Genomic DNA, 24,465 nt, shown 5'->3' on the forward strand with positions numbered 1-24,465 from the left:
ACGCTATGAAAATATAATGAATGTATGCAGGTAATGCGTGATTGAACTTTTTGCATCATTGCTGCTATTAGAAACTGAGAAATGGCTGACAGCTTTTAAGCCAGTTGCTTCTATATTATAAACAATTGTTCTAACTAATTTATTCTAAGGACGCCTGACCAGTGTGATATATCATAAAATACTCAAAGCTGTTAAAACAAACATGTGAAAAATTTTGTAAACAATAAAAACCTTTTCAAAATTTTGTATCGGTGAAGAAGATTTTCATGTGGCCAGCATGTACATGTATATTGACCCTATTTAATGACCTATATAAAGCTTGTGCAAGTTAAACAAATGAATAGCCTATCAGAAATTGGGAGCTATTCAGCAGTACACTAAACATATGTGAGATTATCTTATTGTGGTGTTTGCAGTTATTAAACCAATTGGCATAAACATACGCCATATAATAAACATCCAAAATATATGTTTATGGTCCTACCTTTTTGGATTTGAGGGTGTAACAAATGTTTGTGAGAACGATTAATTGAAAAAAGTTCACAAATATATATGGCTTCTAGACTATGCAATTAGCAATGACTTAGAGACCAACACTAATTCTGATCAGCAGTGATAAAGTTAAACCAAAACTATTAATAATATTAGGTAGAAACTAGGTAAAATATCCATGGAATTAGGTAGAAACTAGGTAAAATATCCATGGAAGTAGGTAGAAACTAGGTAAAATATCCATGGAAGTAGGTAGTGCTAGAACCATTGTTTCTTTATTTTAGCCTTAATGCAAATACATGTACGCTGAATGCATGAATGGCTGTGTCTGTGAGTGTTGCTGTGTCCAACAGCTAGTTTATCACTAGTTTGTTCACATCCTAAAGACAATGCTTGTTTGTTTACTTTTGCTTTAAAGCAACTACTCTTGAAATAGCTCTGTTTTTAGTAGTGTCTCTTCTAATCTGCTCTCACATGCTAAAATATTTCTGTTGCTACAAACATGAGCGATCTAAGTGTATTAGCAAACTTATCTCTGGTCAAACCTATGATTAAGAGAATTTTGCATGAATGTAATTTCTTTAAAATTTTAAACAGGCTGGGTAAATCTTACCAGACACTGTTACTATAATTACCAGTAAGCTAGTAGTCCAGTTTGCTGTGAGAGATAGTCAGCTGTAATAAGTAACTAGAAAATTATTCTGGAGTATGGTAAGGTAGTTAAAGGATGCAGGCGATAGAGCGATAAAGCGTTTGTCTGTTAAGTTGAAACTGATATCAAATCACTAAACACATTAAACATGGTTCAAACTAAGTTGTATATAATCTCTTTTCAAACCTTCCACCACGGCTTCAAACAGAATGATAGACATATTTTTATGTCCATTTTCTTATTTTTGTTATAGTAACAATTAAACAGAAAATTGATAAGCTAGAATTTTGCATTGCTTTTCTAATGAAATTTTTAGATGACCAAAGATTCAAACTTATAACAATGAGCAGAATTAACAAAGAGTATGTCTCCATCAAAAACACTGTTTTACAAACCCATAAACAGCTGCACTGAATACTGTCTTTCTTTCAAACCAAATCATACAATGACAGGCTATGAAATTACATACTTTTGCTTTTAAGAACAGAAAAACCACATACTTTTACTGGAAATAAAGATTCCGGTGAGCCGTAAGACCAGAACAAATAATATACAGAATGTATAAAATGTGGTCTGGTACCAATGAAACTCATTTGTTATAACCAAATGCCAAACCACTAGAGATAATAGCACTTGCACTCACTTGACTGTAGTACCGAGGGAATTTTTTCATTCTTTAATCTACGTGTTGTCACATTCTTCTAATTTCCTCTGCTAAACAAACAGCCTATCTTATCTCTTACACGTCTCCAATTTCCAAACAACTACGCTTAATTAAATTTGCTCACTGATTCATTTGCTTGAAAAGCGCACTGGGAAGCGTATCAATTTGACACTTGGTTGTAGTACATAACAAGGACTAGCTCATGAACTAGCAAGCACAGAGACTTTTCTAGTCTTTATACCACAGTCATAGAAATGTACTAAGGCTGCTAAAGGCTAGTTTAAACTGTTTCACAATATATCGTTGGTAATACTACAGTAAATCAGTGCTCATCTGTGATAACATTGTTCACACTGTCGCAAATCTATCCGTGTTTACAACAGCAAACAGTCCACGACGCTGTGTTCTTCTTACACAACTTGATCACTGAAACACTGCAATACTATTCTTGCAGCAACTATCATCAAGGAAATATAGATCACACAATGCGCTACTGCAAACCACCATGGATGGTGCATGTTGCGCACACTGTCATGGATGCTGGGCATAATGTCGAGACAGTTTAGCAGTTGCATTATTTTTAACATATCGGCGTTGCCTCAGCGATCTCATTGATTTACAATGCACATTGTTGGCGAATAATCACTCAGATGATAATTGTGACATACGGCCTACTGTGTGAACCAGCCTTTTCCACACTTAATTTCACAACTACTCATAGACCTCCCGTCACTCTAAATAAAAAACGTGGTTTATACTGACTCAAAGTGTCATAGTAACTGTTCCACCTCAACACAGTTAATTTGAAATGGTTCATTCAAAGTATTTTTTACAAGTAGACTCAAAGATTTACTAGAAGGTAAAACAGCTAAACTGAGCAGGAGATAGCAAAGAAAGAAAATTGTAACCACATAAGGCATGGCTTTAGGATGAGTACTCACCAAATGACATTAGGCTGATTATACGCTTATAAACACTTATAATGCATGCCAATCTTTTTTCCATGTTTCATAAACACTCCCTTATTTTAATAAAACATGCTGACTAGTGAATATTTAAAAAATTCATTTTCAAAACAACTTTTCAGTTTTTCCTTGTTGCATCAAGAATTATCATAATGAGGAACTTACTGCTTTATACGAACTATTAAAATACAAAAAGTTCATCATTATGATAACTAGTATGCTGGCCAGTTCTGTGCACTGTGAGAGATTGTTATGATTAATTACTATGATTATCCAGTGAAGTGATGTGGTACCGACTTGCATTGACTGAGTGGTCAAGTGGTAACATGCTTGTATTTGAATCTGACTTTCTGGGTTCGATTTCTGTGTTAGGTGATCTTTTTTGCCAAACGCTCTTAGCGTGGTTTTAGACAAAAGAATGGACAAACAGAGCACTTATTATAGCAAATATTTTTGACACAACAAGGAAAAATCCAAAAATTGTTTAAAAATAGCAAATTTCCTTGAATGCTAAACAGTTAGCATGTTTTATTAAAATTAGGGAGTGTGTATGAAGCATAGAAAAAAGATTGCCACGCATTATATGTGTTTGTAAGCATAAAATCAGAATAATTTCATTTGTTGAGCATTGATTCATAGATGTTAAACAACCAGCATGTTTTATCAAAACTGTACCCTGGCAGTTTAGAGTGTCGTGGGAGATTGTCACGTACTCCAATAAATCGCACATAATAAGAATGTAGTACTTGAAGCCAATGTTTCTACCTACTGACTGCGCATATGTACTAAATTACTATCTACACTAATGCCAACATTTACCTGCGTAGCAACTAGCTAGGCTTATAGCATGAAACAAACAGTATCGGTTGACTCTATAACTTATATGAAAGAGCTGCCATGGCCTAGTGCTCTAAAATGCTAGAACTGCAAAAAACTGGTCAGAGTTTGATTCTCTTCAGCCATCGGTGGTGACAGAAATTACATCCAAGCTTGAAACGCTCTCAGCAACTGAAATGTTTTCAGTTGTCGAGGTTCCCTTAATATTGAACTCAGACGTGTTCAGACATGTTCAGCCAAAATCACAGAGCCAATGTTTGCACAACATTACTCTTAAAAATATGCATATCCTCTCCTTGAAGTAATCAAAGCAGACATATTCTATCTTTTAGGAATTGTCCACATACACTACTTGCTCACAATTGGCTGGTTGTTTCAGCAAAAAAGTAATAATTTTTTCAAAGCATTTGGTTATAAAGTTTACAGTTACTGGTTGGACATGTCTCAAATCACTCATAGCTCGTGAACTTTGGATTGTCACTCCAAAGTTTGTAGCAGTGTCTCCCAGTTAGGGCTGTGACAAATAAAAATTTACTTTATTTAGAAAGGATAAATGAAGTAAGAGATTTATCAAACAGTTCTACATTTTTATTAGCTTTCATAGCTACTTGTATGACACTACTGAATGTAGATATAGACTTTCTTACGAATACCACGTCTAGAAACATAGTAAGGTCAGAGATGTATGTGAATAAAATTTTTAGCAGATGGCAGTGTTAGCTAATAAATCTTGCTTGCTTGATTAGCCTTAGTTCCTGTGACAAAAAGGCGTTGAACATTTTTTGTTACTGCTTTAGAAATAGAAATGGTTAATTCTGATTTTTTTATAAGTTAATTTTACCTACTACCATCTGTTTTTATAATTTCTTTAAATTCTTTCGAATCCTTGATATTTACGTCAGATGTGAGCAGTACACTGCTCGATGCAAAAATAGGTACTAATTGGTTCAGACTGTGTCTGCATCTAGTGTGGCCTAACAATAATAATTGCTGTTACTACGATAAACAGCAGTAACATTGATAGGTGATAGGTGACCTCAGAAAGGTGAAAAACTTGTTGGTTATTGGGAGGATTACAACCCACTCCCATCTTTGAAAATAGTTACCCCAGTCTCTCAAAATTAAGTTAGTTTATCATTAAGTTAAGTGAATTACTTGTGATAACTGGGAGTTGATATGGATGCCTCTGTAGCATGTAGCATGCTCTACTACAGTACATTATAAGTATCGCTGCCTCGTATTGCAGCATCTTGCATCAGGATCTAGTGATAGATGATAGACTGCGATTGTTGTGATTAGTCTGTAAATCAACAGACTTGGAGCCATTTGGTCAGAGATTGCTATGAACTGTGAATTTAAAATATCAATGATTTGTTGTAATTTTTGGCAGCAGGCATTTACCGGCCATTAACACTCAGTTTGTCACATGCTGACTAGTTTTGCAATATATTTTTTGCCACTTTTTATTTCTTATTCAGCTTACTTACGTGCTTCAAAGATTAGGACATACTCGACCATCAAATAATGATTTTTTTAAAGAAAGTTTTTTATATGAAGGTTACTTTAAATAGTATCTACAGTATAAGTTCTCTCATCAATTTGTATTACATTTGATGTCACCATGATTCTTCTCAGTTTGCTAAAATAAAGCTTAATTTTGCACATTTTTAATTTAAGAAATATTCAACTAAGTGCTGCTAAAGGCTGTTAGATGGAAATATTGCCAAAATACATATGTCAGTCATTGCAAATCTATCGCGAGAGTGGTAGAGATACATGTATGTTAATAGCTACGCATATATTAACTCCTATGTTTGTTCTAACAGTTATGCATCTGTTAACATTACACATATATTGACAACTATCTTTATGTTAGCAACTACATATATGTTAACAACTACATATATATTAACAACTACATATATGTTAACAATTACATATATGTTAACAACTACATGGTAAAAAATATGTACATGCTAGTAACTACATATATGCTAATAACTATGTATATCTTAATGACTACATATATGTTAACAACTATGTGCATGGTAACAAATATGTATATGTTAACAGCTATATTCATGTTGATAACCATGTATGTGTTAACAACTATACATACATGTTAAGAACTATGTATATGCTCGATGAGGCTTTCTGGTATGTAAATTGATTTTAGGGTGACAATCAATACAAAATTTAAGCTGTTGCTGTGTATGATCTTGCTTAACTTTGTGAATGCTTTCATACGCTTGAGTTTTTAATCAAATAACAGATTCTACAAAAGATATTTTTTATAACATTGAAATGTAGTAATACTAGCAATCCAGTAAAAAATATGACAAGTTAAAAAATAAAAAATGAAGTAATATGCTGTTTTTGTCTATTTAATGAAATAAATGATTACTTATTGGGAAGGAGATAATTTTCTTTACTTCACAATAAAGTTGTTTAAATGGAACACAATGGAATAAGAGTTCTGCATCTGCTCATAATAAATAATAAATGTGAATTGATTAATCTTTTAAAAGAATTTAATAAAAACTTTTTAAAACCTAAACAAGTTCAATATAAAAACATTTAGCGCTTTATAAACCAAGTAAGCCCATGACAAAGAATATTAACACATTCATGAGAAATTACTTAGACATATTACTTCTGCTGACACAGTGGAGTATTCTTAGTAGCCTAGAACTTTTACAATCCCGCTGCCTTGCTCAATAAAGTATTCGGTAAAGATATATTGTTTACGCAATCATCCTCATATTGAGGTAGTCTTGAGGCAGCATCAGGCCTAGCATCCTATGCCTGTCTATGTGTAGTGTCAGAGTCAGCGTGACCTTATCAACAATAGGCTAGAATAGAATGCAAGAAATGCTTGGGAAGATATTTATTTAGACTTCTCCTGTCAAAGACCCATTCTTTGAATCTTTCATGGCTGTCGAACCATGGATTCCAAAACAATCACAAAGGCACATACATACACATTTGCAGAACATCTTGTAGTTTTGCAACCTTTGAAGTTGCTAGATCACTCCACTGCCCTAAAATATCAAACAAAAATATGCACTGCCCATGCCTTGTAAGAAACTATAAGCTGCCGTCCATGATTCAGATTTTATCGAAAACAAGATAAAAACTGTAAAATATTGATGAAGCTATAGCCGGGGAGATTGAGCCTAAAATGCTCAAAATCATCTAATTATGGTGAACTGAAACTTTTTAGCAAGTTTGGTCAAAATTGGTATGTAACCTTTTTCATTTTTGTCAAATTGGCCTGAAACACCACAAATCATCTAATTACACCGAATTGAGTCTTTTTAACAAGTTTGATAGAAATCATACTAGCTAGATCCAAGTTTGATAGAAATCATACTAGGATAGAAATCATACTAGCTACATGCTAGCGGCATACTCAGAAATCGTGTTTTTTGTGGCTCTGCTTTCCTCAGTGGTGGTTCTGCTGTCTTCAATGGTGGCTCTGCTTTCCTCAATAGTGGCTCTGCTGTCCTTAATGATGGCTCTGCTGTCTTTAATGGTGGCTCCGCTGTCCTCAATGGTGGCTCTGCTGTCCCCAATGGTGGCTCTGTTGTCCTCAATGGTGGCTCTGCTGTTACTACTATTGATGTTTAATAGCACAGCCTTCACGTGTATCCACCCTCATTCTGGCTATATTGTATGGCAAACTCCATATTGTTTATATTACGAAACAGGGAAGGTGTGTTTGTATATTCTTGGTGATCACTGAATATTCCACCAGAATATTCAGTAGGGAAATGGCGTAAGCATAGCTAATGATGTGTTGTTTATATATTATAATGAATCAGGAAGTGTTCAATACAATTGAACGGCTTACATTTGAGCTTTACTTCATCCTCTATAAGAATCTTAAAACTTACGTTATACCTACAATCTTTACAATAATAAGGGCCATGTTTGTTTGTCTGAAATCTCATGTTGAAGTTGTAAAAAGATTACATAATGTAGGATATGCACTCTAGGCATTTAGTTTAACTACCCGCTGTAAACCACCTACACCAGTCAACTGCATTAACCATCATTGAATCAGTGCGTTGAAACTCTGCCCTTTATCAGCTCACCTGATGATCTCAAGCAGTAAGCTTTCTGAGTACTAGTGAGATTAATAGTTGTCCGTGAGCTAGGGAAAATTAATTGCTGATCAGTATACATGTGAGCCCCTTTGTATATATGCAGTAGCCTACATAACTGGTAAACCATACAGTTAGAGGTGCTTTTTGAAATGCAGTTAAACAGACTGATGCATGGTTACTATGCAGGCGTCAGTATGTTTGGCACATACTTCATATGACATCGACACGGAGGCTGACTTATTCATGTTTCTTTGGAATGTTTATGCATTTGTATATTGTTTGCGCTTTATTCATTAATCCTGTTGCCAATGAGCACACTTTTCTCATTTTATCAAGTTATTAAACCGATTATGTCGCACTTTTGGTCATTGGAAATAGTTTTAAAGATGAACTTGCTCAAAATTTTAATAAGTTTTATTAGAAATTTTCAGTATTTTTGTTATCATTTGCAATTGTTTTTGGTGTTTGAAGTGATCTGACAGCCAGGATGCTTTAAAATTGAAATCGACGAAACTTGATCGCATTTGAAACTCTCAGATCAAACGAAAGTGTGATTATAACTCTATGATTATAACTCTATAGTTGCAAAAAGGTTGACAGAATATAGTGACGCGTAATGATGTAACTTGAATGCAATAGCCAATATTAACTATAACAATGGTAGTTGATATCAGCTATTGTGGTACCGATATCGTGACATTATTTTGCACATACAGTCAAACATAGATAACTCGCCCACGGATAGCTCGAACACATGGTTAACTCGAACGGTTTCTTTGGTTCGTTCCCACGTAATGATAAATTGTTATAGATAACTCGACCTCAACTCTGTTAACTGGAACAGTTTTTTGCCTAACGGCTACCGAGACGGTTGTTATCGCTTTAGAAAATCACTTTATTCCAAGTCATAGAGGTAAACCTCAACTTTTCGTAAATCATAGGCGTCGTTATTACCACCGTCGGCAAAATATTTTTGTCAACGACTTTTCTAAAGGTTTGGTGAATTTTGATTTTTACCAAACATCCGCTTAGCGATCGCCTTTCGGAAGCGTGGAAAAGTGAGGTGACCTTCGCATAAACTTCAAGAAAAATCGGCAAATTTGATCTCGTTTAAAACGCTCAAAAGAAAAATATGTCTTTTCTTCTGAGCATTTCAACAACGATCAAGTTTTGCCAATTTTAACCTAAAAAACGTCCTGGCAATAACATCACCTCAAACAACAAAACAATTTCAAGTGATAGAAAAATCTTCTATACTTTTTGATGAAAAAGTTTTAAACTTTACATCAGAAGCATTTAATTTGAAACAAGCCATTTATGCTTTTGATTTCTATTATAGTTTGTATATGTGCATGTATCTACTAATAAATACATGGACTTATGACAGTGCTCCGATAACTTGAACGCTCTGATAATTTGAACACTGTTTCGTGAATTTCGAGTTATCCATGTTTGACTGTATATAGTTTTTTTCTGACTGTTTTAATTTCGATCGATTTTATCGATTTTAATTTTGAAACGTCCTGCCAATTAAATCACCCTAAATATAAAAAAATCACAAATTATTGAAAAATGCCAGTGCTTTCTAGTAAAAAAAAATTGTGTAAGTGCATATTTAAGTGCACTACTGCAACTAACAATCAACTGCCGTCTCAAGTATTATTAACAGTACTGTGTATAGGTTGATATAAGGGAACTACAGAAATAAATGATCATTCTCATTCGTGACCAAAGCCTAAGTTAAGCCGCTGTCTTTAAATCTCCATCATATTGGTTAATAAAATGGACATGAGTAGAGTTGATAAAAGATTCAAATACTGTCTTACCTCTGGCAAGAATGTTTAACCTATTGAACCATAACACCAGTATTCCAGCCATGCTTAGTGCGTCAGAAATCCTAAGGACTAGAATACTGGCATACACATGGCTCTGTTTATTAAGCTGTTTCTAAGTAGCGCCGCAAACCACTACAATCAATTGTGACTCAGGGCATTAGAAAAAATATTTCACTTTCATTTTTTATTGTTTTACAAATATCTTTATCTACTTCCTCTGTTACAATCACGATTTTACTAGGCAATATCGCGAAAAAATTTGGTATGACTCCATGTTTGGTATGCCATGAAGGATTATGATGCAGATAAAAAATTATATGATACTAACCAGTTTTACCGATTATTTTGAGTCATAAAAAAGATAAACATTTGCTCGATTCATACGATTTTAATTTCAACATTTTTAGAAGTTTTTTTAAAAATTGTACGAGTTGTTATGGTAGCCCAGAGAACTGTGAGACACATTTTTGCTATTTTAACATTTGCTGTACGTTGCTGGACTTTTTTTACCCGTTTAACCAAATATAATTAGAATATAATCCTATTAAGCTATTTTAATAAAGGTTTCAAAACTCCTTATTGTTGGACAATTGGCTCAGGGATACTGACATACATCAGCAAGGACAGTCAGGGTTCAAAGAGCTAAAATATGAAACGCATTGATATTGGTTGTATCTTATGAGCTAGAACACGCATAATATTAAGCACATACAAGTTTTATTGTTTGCTGTGATTTGACCATGTTTTAGTCAACAATATAATATGTAAGTTTTGAGCATTGGCTAGTCAATCATTGATTGACAACAGAGCATTGATTAGCCAATTATAGTTTGACATCATTTTTGACAACCTGAACAAACAGGTGTTAGAAATTGCACCAACGTAGTATCACAGCCCGAAACTTATTAAAATGAAATTGACTAAACCATTTTTCATGACTCTGTTTAGTCTAATTATATGCACGCTGCTCAAAAGTATAGCTGTAGGGCTTTTACGCATCATTTAGAAATATCTTTTTTTTCCTCGTAAAATACAATTTGTGACAACAAAGAATTATGACAATTACATTGACTTGCCAACTCAGGATTTGATTTGTTAAAGCATTGAGAGATTGACGGGTTGTCAATTTTGTTTGAATAAACACAATGTACATTATATTATCTGTGTATTCAATGATCTATTTAAAGATTAGCCTATTGCCTAACCTTCCTTTTTGTTTACCCTCTTTTAGTTTATCAGAAAATGGCTATTAACCAAGAGTATCTGAAAAGCTTAGTTACATGATTACCAAAGAGGGAAACTTTTGTTTTTCCAATAATAGGGGCATTTGAAGAGCTTTTATATCTAGATGCTGAAGTGTTAATAGAAACCATATCTAATCTATTTCTTGTACGTCTCGATTGTCTCACTCACACCTGTCAACCAAACTTTAATTCAGATTGCAGATTTAACACGCTCTCTTGAAACAGAGATTCGTTTAAGCAAAATTCACTCTGCAGTTTTCAAGTAAAGTTTAATCATTTGTATGGTCAAGTATCTACCGTAAACACTTTACTGCTCTACTTAGAACCAAGCACTTTGCTTGAATATAAAGTATATATTTGTACTAAATATATCATATAATACCGTCAGTAGTTTGCGCAAACATATAACTGTATTACGTGATGCTTCCCCTTGCTTTGCATGTCTTTTGCTGATATGCCTCCTTTTAAATGCTAGGCTCCGCCATTCTCTTTTGGTGGTCATCTAGTTTTTTCAATGCCTGTCCGAGGGCTGGTCAGTCATCTGGATGCAGGCTAGGTAGCTGGCCATGTGCTCCTTCACCGCTTGGCCGCTGCCCATTCGTATGCCTGACCTGCTCAGTCCTTTCTTAGTGTGGCCTGATATGGTTGTGCTGACTTTCTCTTGGCCTGGCTGAGCTGAGTGTTGTGACCGGCTGATTGGCCGTTTTGATAGCACTCGGTTGGGGGACTCCGTCATCGTTATTCACGATAGTATCATCACGTTCCTGACAGTCCATACCCAAATAAAAACCTATGCCCTAAATGAGTTTAGAAACACAAATGATCTCTCAATATAAAAAGCAATATTTTAGTCTCCCTATGTTATTTCACTTCAAAATAAATGTCTTATTAAATCGGTATCATAAATGTGCTTTTCATTTTGAAAAAGCTGACTGTTTTCTGTTTCACAATGTCACTGGCTCTTGCTCATTGTAATAAAATTGCAATAATTGTAGCGCAAGCAAAATACATAGACATGGTAAGAGTCATAAAACTTTCATACCTAATAATACCTCTCTAAAATAGATTTGTCCTTTTTAAAGGAATATTTGCCAGAATCAAAATGAAGTATTCTACAATTAGCAGAAGCAAAACTTGTGGCAAAGCTTTTATAAAATTGAGCTCCAAAACACAAAAACAAAACTAAAAACTCTAGAAATAGACTTGAGAGATGATCCAGTTTGGCGTTTGGTCTCAAAGCATTATTAAAGGTCATTTAAGTTTTGTTTCAAAGGAATTTTTTATCTACAAGTAAATTTTGAACTCTTTTTACTTTTGTTTAAAGGATCATTACATGTTTCAGAATGAGTTAATCATAACTGTATTTAAAATCACTAATTGAGCACCTATGAACATGTTGATGTTCATAGGTGTTCAATTAGAACTATTAACTGATGGTATTAACATGCAATTTTATGCAAACTAATTATGAAACCAAGTCCACAGGCTTGTAAAGAAGTGCAAAAGCTTGATTTTTTGAGATTTCTTATTCAGATGAAATATTTGAGCGCCTAATTATGAATGCAAAGTAAAGAAGTTCTGCATTATACGCAGTTGCTACAGATTATATTACTGTATGCATGCAGATTTAATGTCAGCTAAAGAAAATATTTGCACATGTTTAATTCTTATCAAAACATTTCACAGCAGGACTTGAACAAGTTGCTAAGAGCTTCAGAGCAGAAGTACTGAAGAGTCAGCTTTTGAGAACAAAACAGGAGGAGACAAGATCAATATAAATAGTTAGTATACGTCAAGGGTTTTACAGCTTTTTTTTATAGCCTTCTGAACATTAAATTAACATTGTGAACTCTAAATTGAGGTTTTGCTATACACTGAAAAACCTCAACAGCGTTTTAATTAAAACATAATTTTGCTCAAAAAAAATTGAAATTGAACATGTTGCATTAGAAAAACATGTTTTTAATTGTTCTAATTCAAAACCTACATGTACATTTACAAAGCAGCAAATATCTACCTAGTGGTTATGACCTGCAATAAAATGCAACATTACTATGTACAGTGCTGTATGAAGTTTTTAATTTTGATTTAGCCAGTAGCGGCTAATGACGATGTGAGGGAGGCTTGATGGCAACACAGTTGGTTAGCTGCACATTTGTGATGCTATGTAACTCACCATGAACTTAAAATTTACCTAAAATGAACTAGCTTCAATTTAAATTTATTTAAGCAATTGAAAATGCCCTTACTTAAAAATAGGTTTTAATCTTACACTAAACTTATTTCTAGATTTGTTTTTGGTTTTATTTTTCTTCCTTTGGCTTGACTCTTTTAGCCTCCCTTTCACGCTCACTTTTAGCTGCCCATTAAAATCTGATCAGCTGAGGAAAACCGAGTGGTGCTGATCTCACATGCGGCTTTTTACACACATTTTCACCTAGCGGCCGCATCAAAGTTTGTCTCGCATGTTTCTATCTCAAATTAGGCTCCTTTCTCAAAGCGAAAATTTGTTCATAATTTTTCATGTATGTCAGATTTCTTTTATGTCAGGACACCGATATCTCAAGGTATTACTGTACTTCCAAATGCAGCTCTTGACGCAAACTACGAGTAGACCGACTATGATGCCTCCCCGAGTAGTTGTCTTAAAGGTTGACTTGCAATAAAATTCACATTACAGTTATTTGGTATCAAAAGATTTACCATGTCTTACTCTGTTGTGTTGTAGGTGCCAAATATGTGGAAATGTGATTAAAAGCTCTTAAAAGCTCAAAAACGAAAAGCCGCCGTAGATTGGAATCTCTTTATTTCGATGACGTAGCCATGAAGTTTGGTTATTGTCTTGTCACGTGATGTTCTCATGTGAATTGAAAGGCCAATAAAAAACTCAATATAACACTTATCATAGCACTAGCTTATGACAAACACTTCGGGTTTTACCGAAGACCCCGTATCAAATATAAATGCTCACTACTTTACAGTTTTGTTTCCGTTTGGCCTAACCGGCAAGTCGTAATCTGATCATGTGACCCAATACTTCGCAAATATTTTCTGCAGCACTTTTCGATTATCACAAGTGACCAACAGGCTCGTCATGATTATCAGACAATGATATGTACTCCTTCAAACTAAGGCTAAAAACTTGAACAAATTTTTACCGTAAGTTATAGGATATCACTGCTAAAAGTGACAGCATTACGATGACGATAAAACAGACGCGTAAGAACAATAGACATGGTTTTATTGAATGCGTGAAGTATATTTGTGAAAATATTTCGACAAATAAGGTTGCATGAAAGTGTAAACAGAAACCATCTCTCACAATTACGTCACATTTGAGCCGTTTTGGAAAGAGGATTCAAACTACGGCGGTCTCGTGTGGCTGCGATTTTCTGTTCGTTTTTGAGCTTTTAAGAGCTTGTAATCACCTTTCCACATACTTTACACCTACAACACAACAGAGTATGACATGGTGAATCTTTTCATATTGAATAACTGTAATGTGAATTGTGTTGCAAGTCAACCTTTAAAAACTTCATTAAAAGTAATTTGAAAACTTAACTTGCATGATAATTCTTTTGCATATTGTCATCCTTAGTGCCACGTTTTTACAGACAACAATTGTAATTATTATTGGCACTGCATGAAGCATGAAATACTAATGAAGCAAAGCCTTTAATAATAATAATAATAATAATAGTTATGTATGAGTGTCCCACTATATAGTCTTAATAGACTAGTTTACCAAAAAAAGGTTTGAAGAGATACATGACCTATTAGAAACTGTAGGCAAGAAAAGCATAAAGAAGATACTCTATTGATAGATCGAAAGGAGTGCTCAGCAACCATCTAATTGCTGAACATTTTACAATAGTACAGGCTTACCTTGCGGCTGATAGGGTGAAATTTAGTTATTTTCAAGCCAGCAGCTTGATACAGTATTTATTTTTTTTCTTAAAACAATTAACCTATTCAAAAATAGGTACCTAAAACATATTTTCATTGGTAATATTATGATTCACAGTTTTTGGCAATACAGAATGATATAGTAGCTTGTGCCTTCTTATTCATTGCGATGAAAAAAGCTGATAAGTGATTGAGGTTTTCTCTTGTTACAATATTCTGTTTAAAAATCCAAATTTACATTTTGTTTAACATTTAAGAAATGTTTGATGGCTCCCTGACTATTTTGTACGAGTATTTATATGTATAAGTCAGTCAAGTCATTTACCAAAAAGACAAACTTGCTCGCCATATTTTTCATAAAGTCATAATAGGTCACAAAGTCATGTATGTGATAAATCGACAACCTAAAATTACTCGCCGAAATTTGTTGTGAAAGAATATTTACGCAATCAAAACAAACAGAAAGTTGTCACCACCATTTTGTAAAGAAGATAACTTTGTCATATCCTTTTTACGCAAATTGATCAACATTTTTCCATGTCTTTTTCTGTAAGTGCTGATTGAAAATCTATTTAATAATTTTAGACTATTTTTATAACAACGTCTACATACATGTAATACAACAATTCTCTGCCTTGGCTTTCACAGCCGATAAGCTCTAGTTAAGCTCATTACACGTATGCTGCTGCCATAATCTGTAATCAAAGGTAATGCTGATAAACAAACCGTAACTATTACCAACTTTGCAGGTGCAGAAACTAAAGCTTTGCTTTTTAGATTCTGCCTTAATGTTGTCTTAATAGATGTATTCATAGATGTATTCATAGATGAGACTATTTGAAAACAATCCTAGCTTTCAACAAAAAGCTAGTGTTATTTTATACCGGTCTGAAAGTTCTTGCCTTCCCTCATAGGTAACTTAGTTTTGAGACAGGTCTTGCAAAAGTTGATATCAATCTTTTGGGAGTTTTTAAAAGCTTTAGTAGATTTTATTATAAAGTAATTTGTAATTGTTTTTGACGCTTGAAGTCATCTTACTGCCAAGATGATGCTTTAGTAAAATGTGTAAGTAAATTAACTAGTCGTTGTAATTGATTACATTGAACAGATAACCTGATGTTTGAAATTTTTTATGTGTTACAGCTTCAGTTGCAATGAGTTTTACTACTACAGACATAATCGGGGAAACGAGTGGGACTGTGCTTGCAAACAATGGGAGCTTTCCTGGTATGTCAAAAGAATAAACTTATTTACATTTGCTCCTTTTTGATAGAGTATTTCTGCTAGAGCTCTTTTAAAATGAATGACTATGCTGCAGTGTTATGCTAGATTGCTAAAAAACTGAGAGTAAGTTTAACAACAATAGCAAGAGTAACAAGCTCAATTGTAATGTATGGCAAGGAGTATTATTGTAAATAAGTGAATGTTTTATATGCACTAGTAAGCTAGCAGTTCAGTGCGCCATGAAATATCACCATATGTAATCATTATATGCCAAATTGTCCTGTGATGATGCGAGGTAGTTGGGCGGGCGGCTCATTGGTTAGTGCGTCATTATTCGGCAAAGTCGAATATCTAAGCTCAATTAATGGGCAATGCGTTTTTTCTTAGCGCCCCACCGGGTGGCTCCAAACAGACAGACTGACAAAAATGGTTTATATTATAGTAAAGAATCTGATACACTCTATATCAGTTATAACTGTTGTACTGTGTATGTTTAATTAAATATTTCCGTTAACACGCACTGCGGCTAATTTAATTCATTTGCCAGAAATGTCAAACCTTATTATAGCACTTTAGAGATTACTGCAGATAGTGATATACTACAATTAAAGTAGAGTGCTGTATGAGAAAAGTGTGAAAATAAATTACTATTGAAATGAGCTTTTATATGTTAGCTCAACTTAAACACAGGCCAACAAAGGCAGAGCCTTGACAGTTAGTACTGCAGGAGGCCGACAGAGCTTAAATGGAAGATGCGATAGAGACAGCAGAAGTTATTGCACGTTATATTTGCTAAATTTTAAAAATAAATTTTTAGTAATCATTTTTTATTTATTTTGTTCTTAATTATTTTCTAGACTAAATTTCTACTTGCATCAAATTTTTTTGCACCAACTTACCATCGAAAAACCTCCAACATTTCATGTTGCAAAAATTTTTTTTTTTTTCGGAACCGTCAAATCAAATGACTTCCATCATATATGAAATAACTGAAATAACAGCCTAGAAACTGTTTGTAGACAGTATTAATTCTTTTGAAATGCTGGAAAAACAAACTTCCTGAGAGATAATAATGCTTGCAAGAGGCACCACTTCATGAAACTAATTTGTAAACTCAGTAGATAAAGGAATAAAAATGGTTGTGGGTTCCTACATATATTTTAGTTTAAAAACAGAGGACAAATAAAAGAAAAACCGAACAATTAATCTATAAATCTATCACTCCCTATATTCGTAACTACAGAAATTTGTGAACCCGTGACTCTGTGAACCCGTGAACTCGTGAACTCATGGTCCCATGAATCTATGAACCAATAAAACTATGGACCGATAGACCGATGAAAATTTATACTTTGCTTATAAAAAATTATCAACTTAGCATGTCATGTCGGTTTAATATAATATGACAAAAGAGTAAATTATATTTTCTTGTATTTCTTTGTCATCATGATGCGTGTATACAAGTATATGTGCATCATATACATATATCATGCCTGTATGTTTTATATTATTATACCACCCTGATACACCATGCTGTCTAATTAATAAAAATCAATTATATTTGTTCAACATTTCCTTCCCATAAACTTAAAAATAATGTTTAAATACTAGTAGTTTGCAATAAAGAAAATGAAACAGTTCACAATTCTGACAATAATTGTAATAATTTATGTAAAAAGTCATATTTGTATAAACGGATGCTCTGAAGGTTTTAGTTGTCACATTCTATGAAATGACGCATGTTCAGGGAACACAACTTCAAAAAACCACTGCAGGAGACACAAATAAATTTTTTATGATTTAGTGAATAGCTAAGGTCTACCTAGTAGTGCATTGAAAGTACTAAATACCAATAATAGAATTAATAACTTCATAAAGTTTTTACTAGTTGGACATATTCTTATTTTTATAAAAAAGATTATTTAGCTTAATGCCAATAGTAGATAACTCCAAAACATTACTAGTTGTTCAGTTATAATTGGTTGGTAAAAAAGCTTTTCTCCAAGACTTACTAATGTATTTCTTTAATACACTTATAGAAGTCTAAAGAAGGCATAGTAACTTATGTTTGGTTGAATGTTTTTAGATACTTCAAACGTGACCAGTTCTGGAGGTCTTGATACAGGAACCACAACCTTATCAACTCTGATCAGCTCTATTCTTTCTACCAGTAAGTTGCCTGCATGCTTCAAAGTATAGTATCATATGGTACATTTCCATTAAACCTAATTGCTGTCTTTTAGTTGTTCAATTCGTGATTCTGATTTGACTGCATAAACTCAAAGAGTACTAGTTTTATTTTAACTTATTACAGTGAAACATAATTTAGCCAACATTTAATAGTTAAGTAGAAGTCTATTTTAATATCAGTCAAAAAAACAGTTTAACGGAAGTTGATTTGAGACTCAATAAGAAAAAATATAAAGATGTCAGTGATAGAAGATAGTAATTATAAAATTTTTTTATAGTCATACTTTGTAATAGTTTAAAGGCAGATATAAGCAATTTTGCAAAGAAAACTAGCTTCACACTTTCAATACCTCCTTAATCACAGCAAACCTTGCCAAAAATAATCAACTAACTAAACCATTAGTAATAACCTAGAATACAAATTGGAGATTTGCTACTGTGTTTTGAAAAGTGAAGATTTGTTTGGCATTTCCTATGGGTTTTTAAGATAGTGATCTTATTGAATTTAGTTTTATAACCAACTAGCTAACAAAAACGCTGAACTGGAAAGTTCTTCGACTTGAACTATTAAAGAAATTAAAAGATTTACTGATTTTTGGTTGAAAACAAAAAATTAATTGTCATCACACCATTACTGTTGTTTCTAAAGCCTACATGCAGTTGTGTTATTTTAAAAATATAGTTATTTTATTTCTTAAAAAATGATAAAGATGAACATTAATTTACACCATTAAAGTAAAAACAAAGTTCTGATAAATATCATTATTAATGAGCAGATGTAGCCAAGGTATGCACGTATAAATTATTATTAAAATGAGTTTTTATATGTTATCTCAACATAAAAACAGGCAAACTAAGGTGGAACCTTGACAGTTAGTACTGCAGGAGGCTGACAGAGCTTAAATTGAAGATGCGATAGAGGCATGCAGCAGAAGTTATTGCACCTTATAAATGCTAAATTTTAAAATAAATTTTTATTAAGCGTTTTTCATCTTTTGCTTTTAGCTTTTACTAGACTACATCTCTACTTGCATCAAATTCTTTTCCACCAATTTACCATCGAAAAACCTCCAACATTTCATGTTGCAAAAATGGTTTTTCTTTTATGGCACCGTCAAATCAAATGACTACCGTCATAATTGTATTATAATTATATGAAATGACTGAAGGAACATCCTAGAAATTATTTGTAGACAACATTACTTCATTTGGAATGCTAGAAAAACAGACTTTCTGAGAAACAATAATGCTTGCAGGAGTCAACACTTAATGAAACTAATTTGTAAACTCAATAGATAAAGAAGTATAAATGGTTGTGAGATCCCACATATATTTTAGTTTAAAAACAAAGGGCAAATAAAAGAAAAACCGAACAATTAATCTCTTAATCCATCACTCCATGTGTCAATGACTACGTAAATCCATGAACCGTGACCCTGTGAACCCGCAAATTTGTGAACCCGTGAATCTATGAACCAATGAGCTCATAAACTAATGAACTCATAAACTCATAAACCGATGAACCGATGAACCGATGAACCGATGAACCGATGAACCGGTGAACCAATGAACCGATGAACCGATGAACCGATGAACCGATGAACATTAATACTTTGCCTGTGCAAAGTTACCAATATATGTAGCATATCAGTTTAATATAATATGACAAAACAGTACAATATATTTAATTGTACTTTGTTGTCATCATGATGTGTATATGCATGTATATCATATAAACAATATATCAAATGCGTAAATATTGTAGACCTTTACCATCATGGTGTGTGTTTGTGTTTACTGTGTCTTTTAACCATCGTATTATATCATGTCTGTATGTTTTATATTAATTTACCATCATGATACATCATGCTGTCTAATCAATCGAAATCAATTATATTTGTTCAACATTTCCTTCCCATAAACTTGAAAGTAATGTTTAAATACAGTTCATGATTCTGGCAAAAGCAGTAATAATTTATCTGAAAAGTCATAATTTTATAAACGAATGCTCTGAACGTTTTAGTTGCCACATTTTATAAAATGACGTATGTTTAGAAAACACAACTTCAGAAAACAACTACAGGAGACACAAATAAATTCTTTATGATTCAGTGAATAGCTAATGTTTACCTAGTAGTGCATTGAAAGTACTAAATACCAATAATAGAATTAATAACTTAATAAAGTTTTTACTAGTTGGACATATTCTTATTTTTATAAAAAAATTATTTAGCTTAATGCCAATAGTAGATAACTCCAAAACATTACTAGTTGTTCAGTTATAATTGGTTGGTAAAAAAGCTTTTCTCCAAGACTTACTAATGTATTTCTTTAATACACTTATAGAGGTCTAAAGAAGGCATAGTAACTTATGTTTGGTTGAATGTTTTTAGATACTTCAAACGTGACCAGTTCTGGAGGTCTTGGTACAGGAACCACAACCTTATCAACCCTGATCAGCTCTATTCTTTCTACCAGTAAGTTGTCTGCATGCTTCAAAGTATAGTATTATATGGTACATTTCCATTAAACTTAATTGCTCTCTTTTAGTTGTTCAATTCGTGATTCTGATTTTACTGCATAAACTCAAAGAGTACTAGTTTTATTTTAGCTAATTATAGTGAAACATAATCTAGCCAACAATTAATAGTTAGGTAAAAGTCTATTTTAATATCAGTCAAAAAAGCAGTTTAATCGAGTTTGATTTGAGACTCAATTAAAAAAAATATAAAGGTGTCAGTGATAGAAAATAGTAATTATAAACAATATTTTGTAGTCATACTTTGTAATATTTAAAGCCAGATATAAGCTTTTTTGCAAAGAAAACCAGCTTCATGCTTTTAATAACTCTTTAATCACAACAAACCTTGCCAAAAATAATCAACCAACTAAACCATTAGTAGTAACCTAAAATACAACTTGAAGATTTGCTACTGTGTTTTGATAAGTGCAGATTTGTTTGGCATTTCCTATGGGTTTTTTGAGATAGTGGTCTTATTGAATTTAGTTTTATAACCAACTAGCTAACAAAAACGTTGAACTGGAAAGTTTTTCGATTTGAACTACAGTACTAAGGAAATTGAAAGATTTACTGACTTTTGGTTGAAAACAAAAAATTAATTTTCATCACGCCATTACTGTTGTTTCTAAAGCCTACATGCAGTTGTGTTCTTTTAAAAATATTTTTATTTTATTTTTTTAAAAAATGATAAAGATGACCATTAATTTACACCATTAAAGTAAAAACAAAGTTCTGATAAATATCATTATTAATGAGCAGATGTAGCCAAGGTATGCACGTATAAATTATTATTAAAATGAGTTTTTATATGTTATCTCAACATAAAAACAGGCAAACTAAGGTGGAACCTTGACAGTTAGTACTGCAGGAGGCTGACAGAGCTTAAATTGAAGATGCGATAGAGGCATGCAGCAGAAGTTATTGCACCTTATAAATGCTAAATTTTAAAATAAATTTTTATTAAGCGTTTTTCATCTTTTGCTTTTAGCTTTTACTAGACTACATCTCTACTTGCATCAAATTCTTTTCCACCAATTTACCATCGAAAAACCTCCAACATTTCATGTTGCAAAAATGGTTTTTCTTTTATGGCACCGTCAAATCAAATGACTACCGTCATAATTGTATTATAATTATATGAAATGACTGAAGGAACATCCTAGAAATTATTTGTAGACAACATTACTTCATTTGGAATGCTAGAAAAACAGACTTTCTGAGAAACAATAATGCTTGCAGGAGTCAACACTTAATGAAACTAATTTTTAAACTCAGTAGATAAAGGAATAAAAATGGTTGTGGGTTCCTACATATATTTTAGTTTAAAAACAAAGGGCAAATAAAAGAAAAACCAAACAATTAATCTCTGAATCCATCACTCCATGTGTCAATGACTACGTGAATCCATGAACCGTGACCTTGTGAACCCGCGAATTTGTGAACCCGTAAATCTATGAACCGATGAGCTCATAAACTCATAAACCCATAAACTCATAAACTCATAAACTCATAGACCGATGAACCGATGAACCGATGAACCGATGAACCGATGAACCGATGAACCGATGAACCGATGAACCGATGAACCGATGAACCGATGAACCGATGAACCGATGAACCGATGAACCGATGAACCGATGAACCGATGAACCGATGAGCTAACGGACCGATGAACATTAATACTTTGCCTGTGCAAAGTTATCAATATATGTAGCATATCAGTTTAATATAATATGATAAAACAGTACAATATATTTTATTGTACTTTGTTGTCATCATGATGTGTATATGCATGTATATCATAAAAACAATATATCAAATGCGTAAATATTGTAGACCTTTACCATCATGGTGTGTGTTTGTGTTTACTGTGTCTTTTAACCATCATGTTATATCATGTCTGTATGTTTTATATTAGTTTACCATCATGATACATCATGCTGTCTAATCAATCGAAATCAATTATATTTGTTCAACATTTCCTTTCCATGAACTTGAAAATAATGTTTAAATAAAGTTCATGATTCTAGCAATAGCAGTAATAATTTATCTGAAAAGTCATAATTTTATAAATGAATGCTCTGAACGTTTTAGTTGCCACATTTTATAAAATGACGTATGTTTAGAAAACACAACTTCAGAAAACAACTACAGGAGACACAAATAAATTCTTCATGATTCAGTGAATAGCTAATGTTTACCTAGTAGTGCATTGAAAGTACTAAATACCAATAATAGAATTAATAACCTAATAAAGTTTTTACTAGTTGGACATATTCTTATTTTTATAAAAAAAATTATTTAGCTTAATGCCAATAGTAGATAACTCCAAAACATTACTAGTTGTTCAGTTATAATTGGTTGGTAAAAAAGCTTTTCTCCAAGACTCACTAATGTATTTCTTTAATACACTTATAGAGGTCTAAAGAAGGCATAGTAACTTATGTTTGGTTGAATGTTTTTAGATACTTCCAACGTGACCAGTTCTGGAGGCCTTGATAGAGGAACCACGACCTTATCAACCCTGATCAGCTCTATTCCTTCTACCAGTAAGTTGTCTGCATGCTTCAAAGTATAGTATTATATGGTACATTTCCATTAAACTTAATTGCTGTCTTTTAGTTGTTCAATTCGTGATTCTGATTTGACTGCATAAACTCAAAGAGTACTAGTTTTATTTTAGCTAATTATAGTGAAACATAATTTAGCCAACAATTAATAGTTAGGTAAAAGTCTATTTTAATATCAGTCAAAAAAGCAGTTTAATCGAGTTTGATTTGAGACTCACATAGAAAAAATATAAAGGTGTCAGTGATAGAAAATAGTAATTATAAACAATATTTTGTAGTCATACTTTGTAATATTTAAAGCCAGATATAAGCACTGTTGCAAAGAAAACCAGCTTCATGCTTTTAATAACTCTTTAATCACAACAAACCTTGCCAAAAATAATCAACCAACTAAACCATTAGTAGTAACCTAAAATACAACTTGAAGATTTGCTACTGTGTTTTGATAAGTGAAGATTTGTTTGGCATTTCCTATGGGTTTTTTGAGATAGTGGTCTTATTGAATTTAGTTTTATAACCAACTAGCTAACAAAAACGTTGAACTGGAAAGTTTTTCGACTTGAACTACTAAGGAAATTGAAAGATTTACTGATTTTTGGTTGAAAACAAAAAATTAATTTTCATCACGCCATTACTGTTGTTTCTAAAGCCTACATGCAGTTGTGTTCTTTTAAAAATATTTTTATTTTATTTTTTTTTAAAATGATAAAGGTGAACATTAATTTACACCATTAAAGTAAAAACAAAGTTCTGATAAATATCATTATTAATGAGCAAATGAAGCCAAGGTATGTACGTATAAATTATTATTAAAATGAGCTTTTATAGGTCAGCTCAACTTAAAAACAGGCAAACAAAGGCATAGCCTTGACACTTTGTACTGCAGGAAGTCAACAGAGCATAAATGGAAGATGCGATAGAGACATGCAGCAGAAGTTATTGCATCTTTTATTTGCTAAACTTTAAAATTAATTATAGTAAGCGTTTTTCATTTATTTTGCTATTAACTTTTTTCTAAACTACACCTCTACATGCATAAATTTTGTTCCATCAATTTACCATCGAAAAACCTCCAACATTTCATGTTGCAAAAATGTTTTTTTCTTTTACGACACTGTCAAATCAAATGACTACCATCATATATGAAATGACTGAAAGAACGATCTAAAAATTATTTGTAGACAACATTACTTCATTTGAAATGCTGGAAAAAACCGACTTTCTGCGAAACAATAATGCTTGCAGGAGACAACACT

General features: G+C 32.8%; 1 protein-coding gene across 3 annotated transcripts in view; it reads left to right on the forward strand.

The window, feature by feature from the left end:
• The window catches only part of LOC137406288 (mucin-21-like), a 31,499-nt gene that overhangs the window by 1,755 nt on the left and 5,279 nt on the right, over positions 1-24,465 (forward strand). For 2 of the 3 annotated variants that reach the window (XM_068092834.1, XM_068092837.1), the window contains exons 2-6: positions 12,485-12,579; positions 15,848-15,931; positions 18,015-18,098; positions 20,512-20,595; positions 23,105-23,188. In XM_068092834.1, the coding sequence (XP_067948935.1) occupies positions 15,859-15,931; positions 18,015-18,098; positions 20,512-20,595; positions 23,105-23,188 (325 nt within the window). In that variant the 5' untranslated portion in view covers positions 12,485-12,579; positions 15,848-15,858. The remainder of the gene's footprint in view (positions 1-12,484; positions 12,580-15,847; positions 15,932-18,014; positions 18,099-20,511; positions 20,596-23,104; positions 23,189-24,465) is intronic. The other variant, XM_068092835.1, reaches the window with a different exon arrangement.

Source organism: Watersipora subatra, chromosome 10 (assembly GCF_963576615.1).
Source record: "Watersipora subatra chromosome 10, tzWatSuba1.1, whole genome shotgun sequence".
NCBI lineage: Eukaryota > Metazoa > Bryozoa > Gymnolaemata > Cheilostomatida > Watersiporidae > Watersipora > Watersipora subatra.